The sequence below is a fragment of the Marmota marmota genome, unplaced genomic scaffold (genome assembly GCF_001458135.2).
Source record: "Marmota marmota marmota unplaced genomic scaffold, marMar, whole genome shotgun sequence".
In the NCBI taxonomy this organism is placed as follows: Eukaryota; Metazoa; Chordata; class Mammalia; order Rodentia; family Sciuridae; genus Marmota; species Marmota marmota.
The window spans coordinates 11,824,558-11,842,947 of NW_026000153.1; the positions used below are offsets into that span (position 1 = coordinate 11,824,558).

At 33.4% G+C, this 18,390-nt stretch overlaps 1 protein-coding gene across 1 annotated transcript in view; it reads left to right on the top strand.

Moving 5' to 3' along the window:
• The window catches only part of Septin7 (septin 7), a 96,711-nt gene that overhangs the window by 41,130 nt on the left and 37,191 nt on the right, over nucleotides 1-18,390 (top strand). The window contains exon 2 of the mRNA XM_048786307.1: nucleotides 12,837-12,943. Coding sequence (XP_048642264.1) covers nucleotides 12,837-12,943 — 107 coding nt within the window. The remainder of the gene's footprint in view (nucleotides 1-12,836; nucleotides 12,944-18,390) is intronic.

The following is an 18,390-nucleotide window of genomic DNA, read 5'->3' on the forward strand; positions in this document are numbered from 1 at the left end:
CAAAAAAAAAAAAAAAAAAAAAAAAAAATTTAATGGAATAAAATATTCTGAAAAGTCCTTAAATCAAACTATAGTTTGATGCTGTTTCATCTCTACTTCAGTTAAAATGAACACCTGTATCTTAATAATAGGTAACATTTGAGGTATTTTTGTACTTATGTCAAACACTGCTAATTTAATAACTTTCTTATTGAAGTCCTATACTTGTATTGTGATTCAGTTAGGATTTGAATTGAACAAAACTGTTTTCAAAACCCAGGAAATGTGAGAGAGGGAATCTGAAGAACAAAATCGAAAATGGTATACAATGTGGTCATCATTTTCACAAGCACCACCAGGCATTTATTCCATCATGACCAAAAATCTAGAAGAACTGAAGATCCTGCTTTTAAACATTCTTTGCTTTCTTTCCCACACTATTGCAAGATGATAAAAGTAACATCTTCTAACCACAAATATAGTAAAAAGTTGAAATGCTTACTGAATTGGCACTCCCATCTTTCAAAGCCTCATTGAAATGTGCTCTCCTTTCCAGACTTCTGTGATTTATCAAGTTTTTGAAATTCTATTGCTCTTGGTTATATCATTCATGGTTTAGATCAAATTCTGCATTGTGTTAGTTTATTTGCATAGCTTACATTTCCTACCATTTTTGAGGGCAACAACTACATCATATTTTGCATTGCCTATTTATGTGAAAAAAATTTAATGATCACTTAAAAAGTATCTTATGCTCTTCTAGTCCCTGAAGATCTTATGGCTGCAAACTGAGGAGATGCTAAACAAAACAAAAATAAACATTTGTCTTTGACTTCAGGAGTTTTCAGAATATGTAATTCTATAAATTTTGGGGTGGGGAGAGTACTAGGGATTCAATTTAGGGGCACTTAAGTACTAAGCCATGTCCCCAGCCATTTTTAAAGTTTTTTTTTTTAGAGACAGGGTCTCACGGAGTTGCTTAGGGCCTTTCTAAGTACCTGAGGCTGGCTTTGCATTCACTATCCTCCTGCCTCAGCCTCCTGAGCCATTGGGATTATAGGCCTGTGCTGCCACACCCAGCTTGTCCTATGCTGCAGACAGTCTGGCTGGGCACAATCAGGAGCCACTTGTCAAAAGAAACTAACTTTATTTTTAGAACCACACACGCCAAACAAAACAGCCTCTCAGGAAAAACCCTCAGAGCCCCAACTGCCACCACCGGCTTCCCACAAGCCTCTCTCTCCAACACAAGCCTCTCTCCACCTCCCACAATCCTCCTGCTCTTGAGGCCGATTGGCTGGGTCTCATGGGCGGAGCCAAAAAAGTCCCCCAATGAGCAGCTCCGTGGTCTGAAAGGGCAGGGAAACAGCCCAATGAGCATCACCGCAGAGGAGCCAATCAGCTAGATGTTGCTGGGGCTGCTGTGAGCCAATCATCAGCTGGCAGTCTGAAAGGGCGGGGAAACAGCTCAATGAGCATCTCCAATGAGTATCACCGCAGAGGAGCCAATCAGCTAGATGTTGCTGGGGCAGCTGTGAGCCAATCATCAGCAGGCAGCTGGAAGTTTGCTGGGGCCCCTTGGGCTGTGGCTCTCAACAGTCCTATAAATCTTGTAGGGTCCTAAAGGATCTTAATCCCAAGGACCTGAAAGAATCTGACCTTGACTCTTATAAGTAAATATTGCAGTTTTCTTCAAAATCTCATGTGTAGACATTTCATGAATATTTTATTCTTAGACTAGAAATTTAATATTCTTGAATATGGTAGAATATACATGGCTTTCATGGGCTAGACCTCAAAGATGAGAAAGACAGGTGATTTTTAACCTTCTTAATGTTAAAGTACATGTGTTATATTACAGATTTTAGGTACTTTTATTTCATAAGGCATTTAACATCTTAACTCTTAAGTAATAAAATATTTTGTTTTAGCAAAGACAAAAAATTAATCCAATTATTTCCCCTTAAAGTCTAACAAAACAAGGGAATGATAATGACTTTGTTGTGCAGCATATATATAGGGTATATCAAAGTCAAGATAATATAAAATAGACATTGATTTGAATCAGTAAACAGATCATCCAGAATTTTAAAAAATATTTTTTATAAGGAAATATAAAATGTTAGTTAGATTTACTATTATATTTTCTTAAATAATTTTTCTTAAGCCAGAATATATAATTCCAAACTTTATTATTATTAAATGTTTCTAAGTAGTGCAAAAGTTAACTTGATTAGGATTGTTTTCACAAATTCTTTGTTCAAGTAGTGCTTGAGTTATAGTCAAGAATATACTGTACTAAGATATGGTTCTAATAGATAATTTCTTTCTCAAAACAATTTTGTGATGTTGTAGATATTACCTTTATCTCATTTTATTGATAAGGATACTGAGGTGTTGAAATTGTGGTTTGCTGAAGGTCACAAAATCAGTTTAAGATGGAAGCGGGATAAGAAATTTCAAAGACATTTTAAGCTTTAATGGACTGGTATAACCTTTGCCCATAGCCTTTTCCAAAGTTATACAACTGCTTTCTTAAAACTAGGCATACTTTAAAAAAAAAAATATTGTTGAGATAATTTGGAGTATGGTTACGTGGTACTGAAGGAAGCATTGAGAAGGCTGGAATGCACTTAATTACAGACTATTTCTGTAATATTTCTCAGGTACTGTATTAACTGGTATACCAAATAAATGAACTACTCATTTATTACAAAATAGCTTGTTCTTAGAGTTCCCATATCAATGTCACATTGGTCACAATGATTTGAATTAGGTGACCTTGCTTATAAACTTTATTTTATCAGTTTTATTTGAATGACATTTTGGTAACCTCTACAGTATAATAGAATCATTAAAACACTACAATAGCCTGCTAATCTCATTTGTCTGAGCTTGCTTATTTTTCTTTTTTCTTTCTGGTAGTACTTTAGAAGAAAGTTCACTGAAACAGTGTTACTCTGGCTGAGTATAATTATGTCTTGTAAAGGTTCTTTTTTCTCTTTTTCTTCAGCCTGCTAAAGAGAAGGTTCTAATTTGGGTCCACTTCAGATGTGGAATTTGATGCTTGGGTAGGTAGAGAGTATTTAGTCTGAAGAGATCAAAAGCTGTTTAGCTTTCTCTTTTCCCCTTTTAAATTTTGAATTGCTTTGACCTTTTCTTTTCCCATTCAAAACTCTTTGGGTCTGTTCTCACTATTAAGGCTATGTAGGCCAAGACAAAGAGGAGAAGAAGCATGTTCTTTAGTCTCTTCAGAGTATGGGCAATATAACCTGGTGGTTTAAGAAATAAGCTTTGCCATTCAGGGTGAGATGTAGCTCGGCTATTTGACAGATATTTGTCTTTGGTAGGTTATTTAACCCCTCAGAGTTTTTGTTTATTCATCTGTAATATTTGGATAAGAACCTTAATAGAGTTTTGATTAAATTTTTATTGTTTTCTGTCCTGAATTCTTTCTTTTATGTATCCTTTCTTAATGTTGCTAAGTTTTATTTATCCTTCATGATTCACCTTTGTTGTAACCTCTCCAGACTGTCTAATCCCCTCTGCAAAAGTTACGGTTCTGTTTTCTACCATCTTAAATATACATAAATATAGAGCTCGTGGTATTTTTCTTATCTGCCTACCTGCAAGTCTGTGGTGTAAGTTGGAGGTCTGTTCTGTTTGTACTTTAATTTCATAACTGATAAAAAGTAGGTGATTAATTAGTATTTACTGAATGTATTTTATGCAAAGTGGTTTCTCTTTGCCCTATGAGAGTGTTTTGTATTCAGAATTTGGCAGTGTTTTCAATTTTCAATGTGATTATGCAGGGTTTGTCATGATAAGTAAAAGAAAATTATTATTAATTTCTTATTGGCTACATGTTTATGGATATTTGGTCTGTGTGAGACCTTATTTGTGAGTTATTGATTGTACTCTTGTGAATTTTGTTCATGATGAGGATGTTTAAATATTTCAGAGCAGAAATGGCAACTTATCCAGTTTTTTAGTGACTAGAAGTTAACTTATAACTATTTCTCTGTAAAGCATATTTGGCAATACTTATTGATTATTTTGACTATTCATAAAGAGGAAAATACATGTTCCTTTTAGAAAGTTTTGGAAATAGAAAAAGTTGATGTGAGGGAAAAGAAAACTAGGTCTATAGTACAACCTGGGTTCCCTTTCAACAATGAAACATCCCCAATTTCTTTAAGAAGCTGTAGTAACACTAGCCTCCTCCATTTCTCATATTTAATCTTCCTTTTATGCAGAGTTAGGTTCTCTCCTGTATTTTTAGGCTCTCATCCCTTGCTCAGCCACTCTACCAACCTCTCCATGATTTTTTTTTATTATTAGTTGTTCAAAATATTACAAAGCTCTTGACATATCATATTTCATACATTTGATTCAAGCTCTCCATGATTTTATATGGATCTCCCATGCCACATATAACACATTCCCTTAGTTTGAATTCTTCTTCTTCTTTTTTTTTTTTTTTCCTTTACTCTTTTTTAAGACTTTTTATGTTTTTTTAGCCAGGCATGGTGGCACACACCTGTAATCCCAGTGGCTCAAGTGGCTGAGGCAGGAGGATTGTAAGTTCAAAACCAGCCTCAGCAACTTAGTGAGACTCTACCTTAATATAAAAGTGGAAAAAAAAATTAAAAAAAAAAAAATGACCTGGGGATTTGGCTCAGTGGCTAAGCACTGCTCAGTTCAATCCCTGGTACTGAAAAAGAAGAAAAAGGCGGGGTGGGGGGGAGATTGCTTTTAGAGCAGTTTTAGGTTCACAGCAAAATTGGGAAGAAGATACAAAGATTGTTCATATACTCTTGTTTTCCCACACATGCATAGCTGCACCCTCCCCTCACCTACCCACAGGGTTACATTTGTTAAATTGTAAACCTAAATTGACACATCATGATCAACCAAAGACATAATTTACCTTTTCACTCTTGGTATTGTACATTCTGTGGATTTGGACAAATATAAATTGTTTTCATCATTGTAATCTCTGTTTAGAGTATTGTCACTGCCCTAAATATCCTCTTCTCTTCATATTTATTCCTGATTATTTTACAGTTTCCCTGGTTTTGCCTTTTTTATAATGTCATAGAATTGGAGTCATACAGTGTGTATCATTTTCACGTTGACTTTTGAAATTTAGAATGCGCATTTAATGTTACTCCATGTTTTTGCCGTGCGGGGGATTGAGTGCAGGGCCTCATGCATGCCAGGCAAGTGCTCTCTCTCTCAGCCACATCCCCAGCATCTTAAAATAGCTCATTTCTTTTTAGTGCCGAAGTTTTCTATTATCTGGATATACTAGTGTTTGTTTATTCATTCACCAACTAAAATACATCTTGTTTGCTTTCAAGTTTTGGCAATAATAAATGGAGCTACAATAAACATTCACTTGCAGGTTGTTGTATAGAAGTAAGCGTTCTACTCCTTTGGGTAAATACCAGAGAGCATGATTGCTGAATTGTATGGTAAGAGTGTGTTTTAAGAATCTGCGAAACTGTCTTCCAAAGTAGCTGTAGTGTACATTTCTATCAGCAATTATTGAGACTTTTATTACTTCACATCCTTTCCAGCATTTGATATTGTCACTGCTGACTTTGGCCATTCTGATAGGTATGTATTGGCTTACTGTTTTATTTTGTATTTCCCTAATAACATAGGAAGTGAAGCATCTTTTCATATACTTACTTGCCTTCTCTTTATCTTCTTAGGGAAGGTGTCTGTTAAGGTCTTTGGTCCATTTTTAAAACATGTTATTTTTCTACTGTTGAGTTTTAAGACCTTTTATATTTTGCATCTTTTATTTTGCGTCTTTTATCAGATGTTTTCTTGTAGTCTGTGTCTTGTTCTCTCATTCTCTTAACATTGACTTTAACATAAAGAGCAGAAACTTTTTTTTTATTTTAATGAAGTCCAGTTTATCAATGATTTCTTTTATTAATGTGCCTTTGTGTTACATCTGAAAAGTCATTGCTATATTCGAGGTCATCCAGGTTTCCTTTTATGTTATCTTCTAGGAGTTCTGCAGTTTTCATTTTAAATTTAAAACTATAATCCATTGGGGTTTTTTTTGGGGGGGGTACTGGGAACTGAATCCAGGCGCCCTTAACCCCTGAGCCACATTCCTAGACCTTTTTAAAATTTTGACACAGGGCCTTACTAAGTTTCTGAGGCTTGTCTTGAGCTTGCAATTCTCCTGCCTCAGCCTCCTGAGCCACTGGGATTACAGGTGTGTGCCACCACACCCAGCTTTTCTGGGGGTATGTTTTTACAAAGGGTTTGAGTTCTGTCTCTAGATTCATATTGTTGTATATGTATATACAGTTCTTCTGGCACCATTTGTTGTAAATATTATTTTTTACTCCACTGTATTGCCTTTGCTCCTTTGATCAGATCAGTTGACTATTTATATGTGAGTATATTTCTGAACAAAATATTCTCTTAGACAAATTAAGAATAAGAAAAAATCAATGTTTTTATTTTACTTATTCTTTCTTCAGTGCTCTTTCTTTTTGTAGACCCAAGTTTCTGACTATTATCTAAAGAATTTCATTTCTCGCAAAGTATATTTATTTTCAACAAATTTCTTCAATTTTTGTCTTGAAAATCTATTTCTCCTTCACTGTTTTTTTTTTTTTTTTTTAAATCTAGGGGCACTCTACCAATGGACTACATTCCCAGCCCATTTATTTGTTTATTTATTTATTTATTATTTTGATATAGGGTCTCACTTAGTCGCTCAGGCTGTACTCAGTCCTGCCTCAGAGGCGTACACCACTGTGCTTGGTTTTATACTTTTGAAGGATAATTTCATAGTTTACAGAATTCTAGGTTGGTTGGTTGTTGTTTTTTTCTGTCTCTCCTGTCCTCTCTTTCTCTCTCTCTGTGAACACCTTAGATTTTTTACTCTATTCACTTACTCACATGGTTCTGAGAAGTCAGATGTGATTCTTTTGTTGTTATTGTTGATAAGTAGTTTCCTCTCACCCTGTATTTTTAGTTTTTTGCTTTCTTTTTATAAATGATACACCTTGTTTTAGTTCTTTTGGCATTTATCCTGCTTTGGTGTCTCTGAGGTCTCTGTGATTTGGTGTCTGACATATATTTTGGAGATATTATCAGTGATTATCTCAAATAATCTGTTCCCCTCTTCTTATATTCTCATTATTCATAGTTGTACCTTTTGTAGTTATGTCAGTCCTTGAATAATTTTTTTCGTTTATAAATAGGTCTTTTGCCCATTTAAAAAAATCTCTTTGGTTTTCAGTTTTGGAGGTTTCTATGGAGATGTCCTCAAGTTCAAAGGTTTATTTTTTTCATCTGTGTCTAGAGTCTACTTACAAGCCTAGCCAGTCATTCTTCATTTTTGTTAAAATGTTTTTGATTGCTGACATTTCTTTGTGGCCTTTCTTCGGAATTCCGTTTCTGCTTATATCGCCCATCTGAATATGTAATAAAATATTATCTATTATGAAACCTAATCAAATTGATATGGAAGAGGTAAGACATAGTATAGTAGATGAACATTTTGATTCTGAGACATTTGTTTTTAAATATGTTGTTGGGGAAAATGTGTATCTTAAAATTGTGGAAATTGTGATGTTCTGTGAATCTATCATTATAGTTTACTTTGCCCAAATGAGCTTAGAAATAAATATAAATAACTTAGAAGAAATAACTGCAAGCATAAATTTTGGAGATAATAGAGAAATACTAGTTCTATGTGAGTACTCTTAAATGGAATTCTTAAATTATTTTTTGCTTTACCAAATGATAACCCTGTGTTATTTGAAGTTTTATTTTGGTAGAGATCACCTAGTTAGTATAGTCATGGTCCATATCGTAAATATATCTTAAACATATGAAATATAGAGAATAAGTTGGTAAAATAGTAAACTTAATTGTTCCCCTTTAAAATGTTGTTTTTCTACCTACTAATTCTTAACTCTTTTTTGGAAACTTCCATAAAGCTTTGATAAAGTTTCTTGAAATAATACTCTGGTTTTGAGCAACATAGCATGTCTCTTCTTTATATATCCAACCTTAGAGGATGTCACATGCGAATTGATTTGGGAGCTTTGGTCTATAATTTCAGTATAAGTAATCCAAGAACTGATAGACATCTGTTGACATGACAGAATTGCTCATAACTTAGTTTTAATTCAGAGGGTTTCACATAACTAATCTAGTTTAAAAGTTTCAAAAAAAAAAAAAAAGAATTTGGTAGGAAAAAATTTATTTTTAAGTGAAAATGTAGTTATTTTAATTTGTTATATATAACAGCAAAATGCATAACAATTAATTACACATATACAGCACAACTTTTCATATCTCTTGATTGTACACAAAGTAGAGTCACACCATTCGTGTCTTCATACATGTACTTAGGGTAATGATGTCCATCTCATTCCACCATCTTTCCTACCTCCATGCTCCTCCCTTCCCCTCCCTCTCCTTTGCCCTATCTATAGTTCATCTAATCCTCCCATGCCCCCCCAACCACATTATGAATCATCATCCTTAAATCAGAGAAAACATTCTCCAGCTCCATCCATTTACCTGCAAATGACATGATTTTATTCTCTTTTATTGTTGAGTAATATTCCATTGTGTTTATATACCATATTTTCATTGGTCTTTATGTCGTTTTAATGCTAGTATGTTGTTTTCTGTTTTCTGCACTATTATAGCTGTATAAGATATCTGAATCAGGTGGTATAATGGTTCCTGCTTTGTTCATTTTAAGATTTCTTTATTTGTGGTCTTATATGGTTCTGTGTGAATTTTAAGATTGTTTTATCTATATCTGAAAAATGTCATTGGAATTGTGATAGGTATTGCACTTATGTCTAGTTTTTTTTTTTCTTTTTAAGGCAGTATGATCATTTTATCAGTATTTTTGAATCCATAAACACAGGTTTTCTTTCCATTTATTTGTATCATCTTCAATTTCTTTCTTAATTGTTTCAGAGTTTTATTGTAGAAATCTTTAACTCCGGGTAAATTTATTCCTAAGTTTTACTCTTTTGGTAGCTACTGTTAAAGGTAACCCCCCTCCCCGCCATTTCTTTTTTGGGTAGTTCTTTGTTAGTTCATAGAAATACGACAGCTTTCATGTTTTTTCTAAGTATAAAATCATGTCATCTGCAAATAGGCAGTAGAAATGATGAGAGTGGACATCATGTCTTAGGTTCTTAGAGAATGTTATAAACATTTTGCAGTTGAGTATGACATTAGCTGTGGGCTTGTCATCCTTTCTTTTTAATTTCTTGGAAGAATTTCAGGAGAATTGGTTTTTAATTCTTTAAATTTTTCGTACACTTTACCAGTGAAGCTATTTGGTCTAGGACTTTTTTTTTGTTAAAAGGTTTTTGGTTACTGCTTTAATCTCCTTACTATAATTATGATCTTTTTATATGTTGGGGCGGGGGTTATACTAGGGTTTGAACCCAGAGGAGCTTTACCACTGAGCCACATCCCCATCCCATTTTTTTATTTTTTACTTTGAGACAGTGTCTCGCAAAATTACTCAGCCCGACTTGAACTTGTGGTCCTCCTTCCTCAGCCTCCCCAGCTGTTGAGATTACAAGTGTGTGCCACTGCACCTGGCTAATTATGTTTTCTTTTTCATCATTCAGGCTTCATAGGTTATATGTTGCTGGGAATTTGTCATTTAGGTTCCCAATTTGTTGGCATACAATTACTCACAGTACTCTTTCTACCTTCCTAGTAATGTAAAATAGAATTAATTTTTAATTTTAGTAATTTGAATCTTTTTCTATTCTCTTTCTAGTTAATGGTTTGTTAATTTTGTTGATCCTTTTGGATAACTGACTTCTTATTTTCATTATTTTTTTCTATTGTTTTTTAAAATCTATATCTGCACTGACCTTTTTAAAATTTCCCTCTTTTTGATGACTTTGGGTTTAATTTGCTGTTCTTTTTCTAGTTCTTTGTAGTATAAAGATAGACTCTTGAATAAAATCATTATTTTAATGTAATCATTTTCAACTATAAATTTTCTGTCTTAACACTGTTTTCTGCATCCTGTAAGTTTTGATATGTGTGTTTTCATTTTGATTTGTCTCACTATATGTTCTATTTTCTCTTATGATTTCTTCTTTGACCCATTTATTATTTAAGAATGTGTTAGTTAATTTCCAGTAGGTATAAATTTTTCCAGTAGGTATAAATTCATTGTTACTGAGTTTTAGTTTCATTTTATTAAGAAGGAATAAAAATTTGATTTTAGTCTTTAGTTTTTGTTCTTTTTTGTTTGTTTGTTTGTTTTTGGTACTGGGGGTTGAACCCACAGCACTTTACCACTGAGCTGCATCCCTGGTCCTTTTATTTTTGGTTTCGAAATGGAGTCTTGCTAAGTTACTGAGGCTGGCTTTGAATTTGCAATCCTCCTGCCTCAGCCTCCCTAGCTACTGGAATTACAGGAATATGTCACCGCTCCTGGCTCTTTTGGCTTTATTAAGACTTGTTTTAGTCATTCCTGAAAAATGTCTTGTGTGCATTTGAGAAAATTATGTATTCTATTATTGGATTCAAAGTCCATTTTTACCCATAATATAATAACTACAAAGTGTACATCATGTAACCAAAAGATTAAATCTAGCCAGATGCATTGGTACATACCTATAATCCCATGGCAGGAGGATCACAAGTTTGAGGCCAGCTTTATTGAAAAGTTTTTGGTTACTGCTTTAATTATGGATCTTTTTATGTGTTTTATGTGTTGGTTATTCTATTCATTATTGAAATCAGAGTATTGAAGTTTCTATTATTATAGAACTATTTCTTCCTTCAGTTCCATCAGGGTTGGCTTCATGTATTTTTAAACATATTTAAACATATTTTTTTTTAAAATTGGATATGGACACAATATATTTATTTATTCTTATTTGGGGCTTAGGTTAGAACCCATGCCTCACGCATGTAGGTGCTCTACAACTGATCTATAACCACAGCCTGGCTTCATGTATTTTGAAGTGCTGGTGTTTGGTTTATGTAGATTTTATGTCTTCTTGGTGAATTGATACTTTTACCAACATACAGAAAGTCCTTTGACTATCATAACAGTTTTTGACGTAAGTTTATTTTGTCTGACAGTAGTAACATGGTAACTCTTTTAGTTACTGTTTGCTTGGAATATTTTTTTTTTTTTCAATCTCTGCTTTCAACCCATTTGAGTTCTTAAATCTAATCTAAAGTGAATCTAATAGATAATATGTAGTTGGATATCTTGTAGCAGTTTTGTCCCTCATTTCCATCAGTTTTGTGCTGGGCAGTCAGTCCTCTGCTAATAGAGTGGGCATGGCTGGGCATGCTTAAGCTTAAGGATCATCTCAAGGTGAAAGCTTAAGTTTTTAGGACTTCTCTGAAGGTAAAAATCATAATTTCCAAAAGACTTTCACCACTGTTTCTTCTGGGTCTTTAGATGATCTGTTGTAGCTCTTTACTATAGTCTGTGGCCCCAGGCTGCAGACTTGTAGTTTCCTTGTCATTTTCATAAATGGTTCAAGTACCACTTCTCCCACCTGAGATCCAAATTGGGCAAGATATGGATCAGTCCTTACAGAGCTAAGACTGATTAAAATGTTAAAAGAAAGGTCAACTCTTTTCTCTTCTCTTTGAAGGGAAGGAATTCATTCTACAAGGCGTTTGTTTTTTTGAGACCCAAACAAACCTATGGAAGGGTTGGAACAAGAACTCAGAAAAATGCCAAGCTCTCTTTTGCCTATAACTTTTTCTCAATTGGGCATTTTTTATTGTTCCTATAGGTCTTTCACTTTTTAAAAAATATACTTTTTTATTTTTTAGTTGCAGTAGTTGGACACAATACCTTTATTTTATTTATTTATTTTTATGTGGTACTGAGGATCGAACCCAGGGCCTCATCCGTGCTAGGCAAGAGCTCTACTACTGAGTCAACCCCAGCCCCTCTTTCACTGTTTTTTATCACTCTTATAAGGTCAGTTCAGCCGATTTTGTTTTGTTGTTTCTATGAGGAATAAGAGCTTGGAGCTTCTTTATTTGCCATTTTGATGTTTACACTTGAATGTTTTTTAATTTTACAAAAATAATAGAATATTATTAAAGGAAATTTAGAACACACAGAAATGTAGAAAGCTTAAAAAAACAACTCCCTCTCCCCAGCACACTTCTACCATTGTTTTTGGATTCTGGCTCATGAAGGAGAGATATTCTTATACTTAAACTCATTGGTATGTGGGTAGATAAATTAGAAAATATTTTTTGTGATTTTAAGTTTTATACTGAGGTGCATTGTGATTAATTTTTTTTGTATCAGCAATTTTCTACTTTTATAGCTACATTATTTCTTACTGAGGATATTCTTTTTTTAATAATAAATATTTATAATTTTCTAGATTATTTCACTGAAATAACAATATATAATCCAACTAGGATTTTTTCCATAATGATCGACTTTGGTCTTTAGGAGTACATTACTGTTAAAATTGCCAGTTATAGCATTTGGATACACTACTTTCTAATAAAAATAATTTTATTTTTATTGGCACATTATAATTATACATAATAGTGGGATTTGCTATGCCATCTATGTACAATACAGTAAGAGACAAATGGGGAAAATTATTGAACAATTATAAAAGAATCCTTGAATATATAAATTTCATTTAATTAATAACAAACTGAGGACAAGATACTTATTCTAATAGTGAGTTTTTGTAATATATTTTTTAATGTTATTAACTTTTCCCATCAAGAACTACTTGCATGAAGTAAATTTGTTTATAGTATTATGTATACATTGATTAAAGTGGTTGAGTTTGATAGACTTCTCTCATTTCTTTTAGGTGAATCTGGACTGGGAAAATCAACATTGATCAACTCATTATTCCTCACAGATTTGTATTCTCCAGAGTATCCAGGTCCTTCCCATAGAATAAAAAAGACTGTGCAGGTATGTAGATTAGTATTATTAATTAATGATAAGCTGAAATAATGTTAACACAAGAGAGAACTCATGCTGTATCTTTCATTCACCTAGAAGTAGGATGCAAATTTGACTTTAGCCAGTGTGTAAAGTGAGAAACATGACTGTCATAAAGTTAAAAAGAAAACTTAAAAGTACAGCTCATCAAAGAAATTGTCTTGATTGGGACCTTCCAGAATTGTCCTGAGGACTCCTAGAAATGACACCATGGCTCTCAGTAACCTTAGAATTGTTCTGTCTAGTATGGAAGCCCCTTGCCACATGGGACTAGGTTTAAATCAATTAAAATTAAATTAAAAAATGCAGTTTCTCAATTGCAACAGATATTTTAATCTGTTATGTGCTCAGTAGCCATAGGTAGCTACCATTTGGGGTGGCACATATATAGAATATTTTAACCATTGCAGAAAGTTCTGTTGGACAGTGGAAAGAAAGCATAATTTAAACAAAGTATTTAAATAAAATATTATACAGAATTTAAAGGACCATATGATGATAATGTCATATGATAGTTGAATGGCAATAGCAATTAGGTAAGACTCCTGAGCTATGTTTTATTTAATTTAGTGATTATCAGTGTTTAATATGTGTCTAGATCACCTGGGGATCTTGTTAAATTAGTTTCTATTCTAGAAGGTCTGAGGTAGGACTGAGTTTCTGTATTTCTGACAAGATATCAGGTGATGCCAATAGTGCTGAGTGGTGGACCACACTTTGTATTAATTATTCAGCAAATCAGAGTCTAGGCTCTAGATTTTTACTTTTCACCACTGCAGCCTCTTGAGCTTTTGAAATGAGAGTAGTCCAAGTTGAAATGTTCTGCAACTATAAATTCTCCCTGGTTTTGAACACTTGTCAGATACCTCATTAATAATTTTTATACTGATTATTTGGTTCAGTGATAACATTTTGGAAACATTAGGGTCAATATATTTATTTCTCTGATTTCTTGTTTTAAAGTGGCTACTAAAAAATTAAATTTATGTGTCTCACATTGTATTTTTATTTGGTAACACTGCTTTAAACTGTTGTTTGAAAAATTTGTTGGTGAACTGATTCAGTACTACACAGTACATGAGCAGAGAAGAAGGAAGTGAACCGTTTCTGAAGCAGGCTTTATTGAGGTGGTAAAACTTAGAAGTGGATTTGGAGAAGTCATGATTATTTCATTGTCCAGATGGAAAAACAGTTTTCATAAGTTGGATAGAAACTCACATATATCAAACTGCAAGATGCAGTTTAGTAATTAGATCCCTAGGGAGTAATTTTTGTGAAGTAAGATTTTTATTTTTGCCTTATTAAATTTTCTCTTAGTCTTAGTTTCCTTTTTTTTTTTTTTTGGTAACTTTCATAGGGCTTGATTTAAAATTACTTGCATAAATGTTCTCACATGGCTTATTTTGGGATCAACATTGAAAATTTTAATCCTAAGCAAAAAGATGAACTTAACATCTTAATTTTGGTATTTAAGTTCAAGATCAGCAAACTTTCTAAGTTCTTGTTATTGTTCTAACCTATGCATATTGCCAGACCTATATTAACAATAAAAGTTAACATTTAGTTATTATTTTCTGAGCACTTTAGATGTATTAATTTATTTTATTAAAAAATTTTTTTAGTTGTAGATGGACACAATATCTTAATTTATTTAGTTTTATGTGGTGTTGAGGATTGAACCCAGTCCCTCACATGCGCAAAGCAAGCGCTCTACCATTGAGCTACAGCCCCAGCCCCCTTACTTGATTATTGAAAAAAATTTTATGTAGTTGTAGTAATGTTATTCTCAGTTTACAAGTGAAGAAATTGAGGTACAGAGATGGTGATATGCCTGAAATCATGTAGTTGGTCAATGGCAGCGATAGAATTCAAAACCAAGCAGTCAGGTGCAGTCTATACTCTGTCAAACTGTATATAGTATGTATCTAAACCTTAGCTACTTAGTGAACTTAGTGAAATGGTACCTGAATGGATTAACCAGTTCTTTTTTTAAATTTAACAAACCTTACCTTTATTTAAGATTATTTCTCTGTCCAAGTTTTCTGAACTGGGCCTTATCCTGGGAATTTAATTATCTGTTTCAGAAAATTATGGTCTTTAAGACAACCAGTTCTTAATAAGTAGATTATTTTTTCTTTACTATTTCTTTCCCCTATCAGTAATGTTTAATCTTACAAATTACCACTTATGTTTTGGTTTATTTTGGATTTTCCTTTTAAATTCTGACACAGTGACATAGTTTTCCCAACAAGGCAGTTTAGACAAAGGCAAAGTGAGTTGATTAGTGAAGTCATCTCTTCATCATAGGTATATTACACATGAAGGTAATTAAAAGAATATAGAGCCAGACATGGTGGCGCATCTTTGTAAATCCTAGATACTAGGGAGGCTGAGTCAGGAGGATTACAAGTTCAAAGTTAGCCTCAGCAACTTAACAAGATTCTGTCTCAAAATAAATTTAAAAAGGCTAGGGATGTAGCTCAGTGGTTCAGTCCTCCTTAACTCTTTTTGGTATGGAGAGTTTAATTCCCTGTATCAAAAAAACAAAAACAAAACTCATAGAAAATACCACTATAGGCCACATGACTGACCTGTGTCTAATGCTACTTAGTGAAAGATACTTAAAATAGATGGGACTTCTATTTTTTAAATCTCAGTTGGTACACACATGAGGTTTAAGGTTTGGGTTTGGAAGCTGACTTAGGGGAATGTCTTGACTTCCATTTAGGTACTAGATAAGAAATTTTAGTAAATTGCTGGGTAGAGGACGACAATCACTGAACTCATAAAAGCTTTGAACTTTACATGTTTTATTTTCCTTTTTTTAAAATTAAAACAATAGAAGTACATTTCAAAGCTCTTTTGATTCACCCATGCAGTAACCTTTGCTGGTATCTGAACATGTATTTATTATCTCAGTACTTCAACACATAGAAATCTAGTTTGTTGTGCACAACAAAATATTTACTCAAATAATGAAAGATTGCTTGTAATATCATAAGTGTGCTTATTCTATCATGGTATACATATTACCATGTATGAAATTGTCATCACTGATTCTCTACATTGTATGATTATGAATATGTTTTTCCTTTTTTTTTTAAACTCAGTTGTATAGTGGACATTCTTTTATAATCAGAAAAATGCCTTTTAGGGAAAAAGGGGTACAAATTTTAAGCAGATTTATGAATTTTCAAATATGTAAACATATACTCATGTAACCACCACTTAAATTAAGATATAATACATTTTCTAGCATCCTAGAATGCTTTCTTGAGTTTCCTTTCAGTGTTATACCCCTCAAAATAGACATGTTGCTGACTTCTGTCTCTGTAGATTAATTTCACCTGTTTTTTGAATTGCATGTAGACACTTGTAGCTGGTTTCTTTCACCAAAGATTAGTCTGTGTTATTTATACATGTTGACTATAGTTGTAAGTTTTTTTCATTATTCTATAATATCTTTTGTAGGATTATATCACAGCATATCTCTTGTTTCTTATTTTTATTTTATTTCATTTTAATGTTGTGGTCCAGGTGATTAAACCCAGAGGCCCTCTACCACTGAGCTACCCCCTCAAACCATTTATTTATTTATTTAAATTTTTGAGACAGGTGCTTGCTAAAGTGACCAGGCTGACCTGTTACTCGTGATCCTCCTGTTTTGGCCTCATAAATTGCTGGGTTTACAAGTGGGTACCACCACACATGGCTTCTCTCTGTTTTAGATAGCCTGTGGGTTTTCAGGTTCTTAGTAATAGAAACATTCTTGTATATGTTTTTTGGTGAACATAGCCCTTGCATATGCATAACAATATAAAAGTGTCTCATCATGTTGATATATTTCTTTCATTGCTAATGAGATTGAACTGGTATTTTCTACTCATTTAGTGCTTCGGTTTCATTGAATTGCTGTGGTTGTTTTAATATTTGATATCTTTTCCTTACTGATTTACAGGAGTTTCTTACCTAAATAGTAATCCAAATCCCTTACATTTTTGGGCATTATATGTATCTTCTCCCAGCCTAGCTACCTTTCTAGAAGATGTGACATGCTTAAAAAATATATCATCTAAACTCAGTTTGCCTTCCTTTAAGAAACTTTCCAAATATATTTTCCTTTTGTGACTATGTTTTTGACTTTCCCATCTTGAGGACAAAGGAGTAATGGGATTTGAGCATATCCCTGGCAAGATCTTTTAAGGCAGAGGTGTTTGTTTACCACTGTCAAATCTTCCTTCTTTATCAAAAATAAGACCTCTAATACTGAGAATCAGAATGATCCTAACTAGAATCCCAGAGAAGTATCCTTTCCTTACTGAGTCTTATAGATATTCCTTTATATGCTAGGAACAAATTGAAGATCATCTATACTCTTCTGTTCATTTATCCAGGAAAAAGCCTGGCATATGCTAGACTGGAATCATTCAAGAGACCTAGAAAGTAGATTATGATCATCTTTTACAGTTGACTGTCTCTTCTCTAGCCTAGTAGTCTAGCAGATAATCTGCCCTTGGAAGCCAATGAATTCTTTCAGCAGGGAAGCATGATCACCAGACACATTAAACATACAATTCTGAGTTTCAGAAGCCAGTCCTGACCTGAGGCTTTCTGGAATACTGACGTCTGTCAAAAACAAAACAAAACTAAAAACAAGGAAAAAATCCTCTCCTGCAATGTGCCCAAACAGGGAATGAAATTTTCATAAAGACCACGATTTCATATTTTCCTTTCTAAGGATTATATATTTACAAAAGACTTGTATCTTAAAGAGAAATTTGTTCACATTTGTAGTCTTGGAAGACAATCATGTATTACACTGAATGGACAGCTAATTCTAAGACTCCTTTTTATCAGTAGTTCTGTTTTAACTGTTAATTATGAAGCTCTCTGAGATTGATTCTTAACTTTCTATCTTGGGCGTAAGGACACTGAGATGTGCATTTCCAGATGTGAGCTGATATCTCAAACACCAGTGTGCATCACGGTCTCCTGGAAGGCTTGTTAAACAGGTTGCTGATTTCTTTCCACAAAGTTTACTATATAGTTGGTTGAAGGCAACCTCCCTCCATTTACATTTATTATTTTGCTACCACTGACCTGGGTATTACACTTTAAGAATTCTTGCTATGGAGTTTTCTTGGCCTACTGCAAACTGGTATTATCCTATCTCTGTGGGAAAGGAGAAGGGGGAAGTGTTTTGTCTTACTTCTTTTGGAATATTTCAAATTGGATGAAAAAGTTCCATGTTCCTTATTTGGAGATATATATCTTTTTTTCCCCCAATAGCTGACTAAAATGAAGTGTCAGAAAAAAAAATTGGACATATGAGCTCCACATCATATTCTAATCTCTTGTATAGATCCCTGGACAAAGTTATTAAGAAAAGCATCACATATGTTGTATCTGTGATAACA